This window comes from Lipotes vexillifer, unplaced genomic scaffold (genome assembly GCF_000442215.2).
Source record: "Lipotes vexillifer unplaced genomic scaffold, Lipotes_vexillifer_v1.1 scaffold802, whole genome shotgun sequence".
Taxonomy (NCBI): Eukaryota; Metazoa; Chordata; class Mammalia; order Artiodactyla; family Lipotidae; genus Lipotes; species Lipotes vexillifer.
Window position 1 is genome coordinate 147,338 of NW_006790237.1, and position 6,000 is coordinate 153,337.

General features: G+C 48.7%; 1 protein-coding gene across 1 annotated transcript in view; it reads right to left on the reverse strand.

Annotated features, from left to right (window-relative positions):
* LIG1 (DNA ligase 1) overlaps nucleotides 1-5,635 on the reverse strand; it is a 31,628-nt gene extending 25,993 nt beyond the window's left edge. Inside the window, exons 1-3 of the mRNA XM_007463295.1 lie at nucleotides 5,619-5,635; nucleotides 3,069-3,158; nucleotides 491-629 (exon numbers count right to left, since the gene is read on the reverse strand). Coding sequence (XP_007463357.1) covers nucleotides 491-629; nucleotides 3,069-3,158; nucleotides 5,619-5,635 — 246 coding nt within the window. The remainder of the gene's footprint in view (nucleotides 1-490; nucleotides 630-3,068; nucleotides 3,159-5,618) is intronic.
* Nucleotides 5,636-6,000: the final 365 nt, after the last annotated feature.

The following is a 6,000-nucleotide window of genomic DNA, read 5'->3' on the forward strand; positions in this document are numbered from 1 at the left end:
GATCTCACTTCACCATCGACAGACTGAGAAGTGCTGCACTTCAGACGTTATCCTCAGAGCAGCCAACAGGCATGAAATGACTTAAATGAGAGGAGCAAGTGAGCCGACGCATTTGAAGATGGAAAGCCCTCCCACAACAGGAGAGACTGGACGGATTTCCGAGCCCTTCCTCTGTAGCAGGCATTCTTCTCCGATCCGTATGTGAATCGACTCACTGCACCTTCACGGCCACCCTACGAGGCGAGGGCTATCTATCGGGAGCTGCTCGTGCCAGCTGAGGCTGCCCAGGCACCCCAGGCCAGGGAGCCGAGCCCAGCGCCCCAGCAGAGGCGGGGTTAGGAGCACAGAGACCAGGCAGGACCACTCAACTCCTCCACCCGCTGGGGCATCATCTCCAGAATTCTCCTGAGCAGCCACTGCACTCAGCTCCAAAGGCCAATGGGAATGATGGTTTCTTCTGGTAAATGTGGGCAGGCTGCTGGGGCCCTACCTGGATTTTGGGGGGCTTGGGGGCTTCCTCCTCCTCGTCCTCCCCTTCGCTGCCCAGGACCCGGGCCGCCTTCCTCCCTGGCCTCTTCACTGGAGAGTCGCCCTCAGGTACCACTCTATTCCGCTCCTTCAGCGCCACCCTGGAGGATGAGAAAATGGAGGTTTTTTTCCAGCAGATAAGAGTGGGGACGCTACTCCCAAATTCTCCAGCCCCTTTAATTATGTTTCATTCCCTTCCTTGCCTTTCAAGCATTCAATGAACATTTTCTAGGGGCCTCCTCAGCATATACTCTTAGTCACGCATCCACCCATCCCGCTCTCTGGAGGCCTCCTGTGTGCCCACCCTGTGATGGGTGATGCTGAGGAGCACGTGAAGTCCCTACTAAGGGCAGAGACTGGCCTCCAACAACCCTTTGGAGACGCCCTTTCAGTCATGTAAGCCCCTGAGTCCCCTAGGTAGGGACTACATTTCCCAGCCTCCCCTGCAGCCAGGTATGGCCATGTGATGAGTTCTGACCAATAGGATGTTGACGCCTGCAACCTGCTCCTGACTGCTTGTCCTCACTGCTCTCTTATCCCTAGAACTTCGACTTGCTGACCCCCTTTGACAATGCAGGTGAAGGCAGGACAGAGCAGAGAGAGAGGAAGAGAAAGAACCTGGGTCCCAGGACCACCAACTGGTACAGAGTCACCTAGCTGCCCCAAACTGCTTAAACAGCTCAGAATCTTTCAAGTGAGAAAGAGGCAATTTTAACTTTAACCAAGTCACCATGACTTTGGTTACTGGTAAAGCAGCCCAACGACTCCCCTGACACCAGCTCTGAGGCACTCCCAGTCTGGTGAGGAACACACACACGGCCGTCAAAATACAGCCAATATGCCTGCTGATGGAGGTCACTTAAGGGGCTGAGAACACAGCTGATTCCTACCGGTTTCTGCACTCATAAAGCTCGCAGTCTGGACAAAGACCAAGATGTACACAAACACCTCCCTACTTAGGTCAATGACGGCACGCTCTTGTCATGGTACATTAAAGAGAATAAAGTGAGTTTAGATGAAGTGCATGGCTCTAAGACATTTTTTTGTGGGGAGAGAAAGCAGACTGTCAAATCTGTGAGAGGAGTTGCTGTTGATTTTACTCACTGCTAAACCCCCAGGGTCTAGGTGCCCGGCACATAGTAGATTCTCAGTAGATATTTGTTGACTAAATGAATCTATATAGTATGATTCCATGAATGTAAAAGATACATGAGTGTTTGCCCATATGTACCTGCAACTTGCATACAGAATAATCCTGCTTTTCCTATTTAAAAATAAATTTAAAATGTGTATTACTATCTGTTGTATGTCAGGCATGTGCCAGCTACTTGAGATGTAACAGTGACCAAAATGAGAGCCCCTGCCATCCAATATATAAGTGTGAGAAACACTTATTCATTCAGCAATTATCTATTGAGCACCTACTATGTGTCATAACTAACTGTATTAGGCGCACGTATGTTTTTATGCATAGAAAAAAGGTATGGAAGGATATACCTCAAATTGGTAATAGTAGTTTCTCTGGAGAGTAAACACTGGAAGCACTTCAATTTGTATTTACCTACTTCTGAGCTGATGTATTAATAATTACCATGTGTAATTCCACACGTGGGTATCTATGCTAGAAAAAAAAATCTGCATGTGTGCCCAAGAAGTCACACATACAGACTAAATTGCGGCATGGATTGTTTCAGCCAAAAAGTGGAAACAACCTAAATATCCATCGGTAGGGGGATGTTAAATAATTTCTACAGTACATCCATAAAATGGAACACAAAGCAGAAGGTAAAAGGGTCCTTTGTGTTCAGGAGTGGAAAAAATCTCTAAGTCATACTGTCACTGAAGAAAGCAAGTTCAGGAACCATATACACAGTATGATCTCTATTTTTCAAGACATTAAAACGTCACAGAAAATAAAACCACACACAATAAGTGTGTATATATAGCAGTGCAAACACAAAAGGGGCAGATCTAAAAGTCGAGAGTGTTGATAAATTATGACCTCATTCTTACCACTTACTGAGCGTCTTTTATGAACCAGGCACTGTTCTGTAAGCTGTTAGTGTGTTAATGCATCAAACCCACACAGAAAGCCTGATATAGATCATGATACCCTGCTACCCGTGAGGAAACTGGGGTACAGGAAGTGAAGTTACTTGCCCAGGCTCCCAAACTGGGGATGTGAGCTAAATCTACCCTGAGTGCATGCTTTGGAAAGCTGACCGGTCCAGGGGCAGGGTCTTCCCGAGAATCTGTGACAAGGACGCTGGAGGAAAGAACGTTGTTCTCTTCTATTTAGATGCGGCCAGTGGCAGGGTCTCTGCCTCGTGCAGTCTGCTCCAGAATGAAGTCAAGACACTGGGACGGAACCCTGAAGACAACTCTGAGACCCTGGATCCAGCTGTGCTTGAAGATGACCCTACCTTTGGCTTCTCCAGTTACTAGAGTCAAAAATCTCCCTGTGGGGCCCTGAGGTATTCTGAGCCAGGTCCTGACTGATAAAAGGAACAGATTCACCACATCCCAGCCCCAGAACATACTTTGGAGGGGACTCTGTTTCTCTGGTGCTGTTGGATATCTCATTCTCTGGGTTCTTCACTTTGCCCTCTTTCTTGGGCTGGAAAAATGACCTGGAGGAACAGAGTGGGGGGTGCGGAAAAGGGAATGATAACAGAACCAATAACCCCTCTAACACACACCACATTCCACAGCTTCCGATGCCCGTCCCCGTCCCAGGACGCAACAGAAGACTTCAAACAACCCCCTTAGACCAATAAGGAAAACTGAGCCTTATCAGATGGCGGAGGCAACGCTCTGCTTATTTTTCTGCCCCAACTTGCCACTCACCTGAGAGACAGGACACATCCCGATTTCCATTCCACAGGGATTAACTATGCACTTACTATGTGCCAAGGCCTGTCCCTGGAAGCTAGGGGCAGGGCAATGACCCAGACACATATGCCCCTGCCCTAGAAGGGCTGACACTCTAGTGGGGTAGGCAGACATTAGCAAGTAGCTAAATATAAAATGTCCAAAGGCGTTACGTGCTCTGAAAAAGATAAAGGTGCCCTCCCCTCTACCTGAGCCTGGTTAGGCTGAGTGACTTGCCCCAGAGAGCAGAGTACTGAGAGGGGAAAAACAGGGGCTTGACGGCGCAGGGACCTGGCCAAGCGAGGAAGGTTAACATTGCCTACGGTGTCTTGGGGACGTCGTGCACCCTCAATATGAGGCCATGAGAGGGCACCTCACCTCAGTGCCCAAAACCCCAGGCTAATTATGAGAATATCGGACAAACCAAACCGGGGGTAAGGCTACAGGTGTCATGACAAAGAAAGCCTGAGAAACTGGCACCCAGAGGAGGCATGACAGCTAAATGCAACATGGCTCCAAATCAGATCCTGGAACAGAAAGGGACATTAACAGATAAACTGGTGAAATGCAAATGAAGTCTGGAGCTTAGTTAAAAGGAATGTATCCCTGTTGGTTCCTTATTGTGACCAATGGACCACAGTGATGTAAAGTGTCAACAATGGAAACTGGGTGAAGGGTATACAGGGACTCTCTGTACTATCTTTACAACTTCTTGGTACGTCTAAAATAATTCCAAAATTAAAAGTTTACTTAATCTTTAAAAAATAAAACAGGGACTTCCTTGATGGTCCAGTGGTTAACATTCTGCGCTCCCAATGCAGGGGGCATGGGTTTGATCCCTGGTCAGGGAACTAAGATCCCACATGCCACACGGCACGGCCAAAAAAGGAAAAAATTTAAAAATAAAATAAAATAAAGCAAGGTGACAGCAATTAAAAATGCTATCATCCCAGGAGAGACTGTCCCCAGATTTCTCATCACCTGAGAAAAATGCAGCCTAGGATCTGTGTAAGCCACCAACTCCCAGGTCTCTGTGGGTGATATCCAGGTCTGGATCTGTCTAGAATCCATCCCCTCCTTCTGGGAATAGCCCTCCACGTTCCTCTTGTGAGGCCCGTTCCCCCACATTCTCTCAGTCCCTATGGTTTGCGTGGGTCTGCCCTTTCACCCACAACCAGGGCACAGGCCCCGGACCTGGCCACTCAAGGCCCTGCATCCCTGGGGCTATGATAGTGGCTGGCTCAGGGACTGGCATGCGGCCCAAGGTGCGCCAATGAAACTTAACTCTAGATATTGTTGTGACAGCTGGGAGAGAGACCACCTCTTTCCACCGGGATTGCTGACTCTAGGGTACTATAAGCCTAAGGAAGACAGCCTTCCAGAGTGATACAACATCCAAGAAAGCAGAGCTGAACAATGGAGACAGAGTCCCAGTGAGAAACTCTGGACAACTGGATCTGACTATTAAAGCCAAGTTTCGGGCTTCCCTAGTGGCGCAGTGGTTGAGAATCTGCCTGCCAATGCAGGGGACACGGGTTTGAGCCCTGGTCCGGGAGGATCCCACATGCCGCAGAGCAACTAGGCCCGTGAGCCACAACTACTGAGCCTGCGCGCCTGGAGCCTGTGCTCCGCAACAAGAGAGACAGTGACAGTGAGAGGCCCGCGCACCATGATGAGGAGTGGTCCCCGCTCTCCGCAACTGGAGAAAGCACTCGCACAGAAACGAAGACCCAACACAGCAAAAATAAATAAATAAATAAATAAATAAATTAGTTAGTTTTTTAAAAAGCCAAGTTTCCACTACACAAGCCAAAGAATTCCTTTTCTGTTTTTCCTGAAGCCAGCCTGACTGAGTACAGGGTTCCTCAAGCCGGGCATCACCGGCATTTCAGGCCAGATCACTCTTCGTTGTGGAGGGCTACCCAGGGTATTGTAGGATGTTTGGTGACAACGAAAAATGTCTGTTCTTCCCTGGGGGACAAAACTGCCCCTGATTGAGAACCAGGGGTCAGGGTCTCTGAACCTTGCAACTAAAAATTCTGGTTACTACACTACCTATTTTTCCGATCCCCTTTCCCACTTTCCGTACTGCTCAACTCCTGGAAATCCCTACGTGAAGACTAACCCGAGTTCTTCTAAGATAAGGCGCAGAGTCAGAGAGGGGAGCGGAGAACTTGGAGCATGTAAGCCGGTGGCAGGGGTGTGGGGAGGGTACTTACATAATACTGCGCTGCATGATGGCGTCAGAATCCTCCCCTCCCCTGTCCTCCTCTTCTCCAGTGGGCCGTTCCTGAAGTAGACATCCAAATACTTGGTGAGGATACTGACTGTGCAGGGATCCAGACAGAAACTTTCACACACTGAGGTTTGGGGAAATCACCCTGAAATCTACAACACCTGGCTTGAACTTGGCACTCACTGAACAGCCCATCATATGGCCTGTCAAACATACAACGTGCAGCTGCTTTAACCAACTAAAGAAGACAATGCACTTACCAGAAATAAAGAACGTCCACTCTGAAGATAGGGATAAATGTCTCCCTTCCTATGATAGCCGGGCTAGTAGCCCTTCAAAGACAAGGTTCCCTTCCCAGGTGCCAC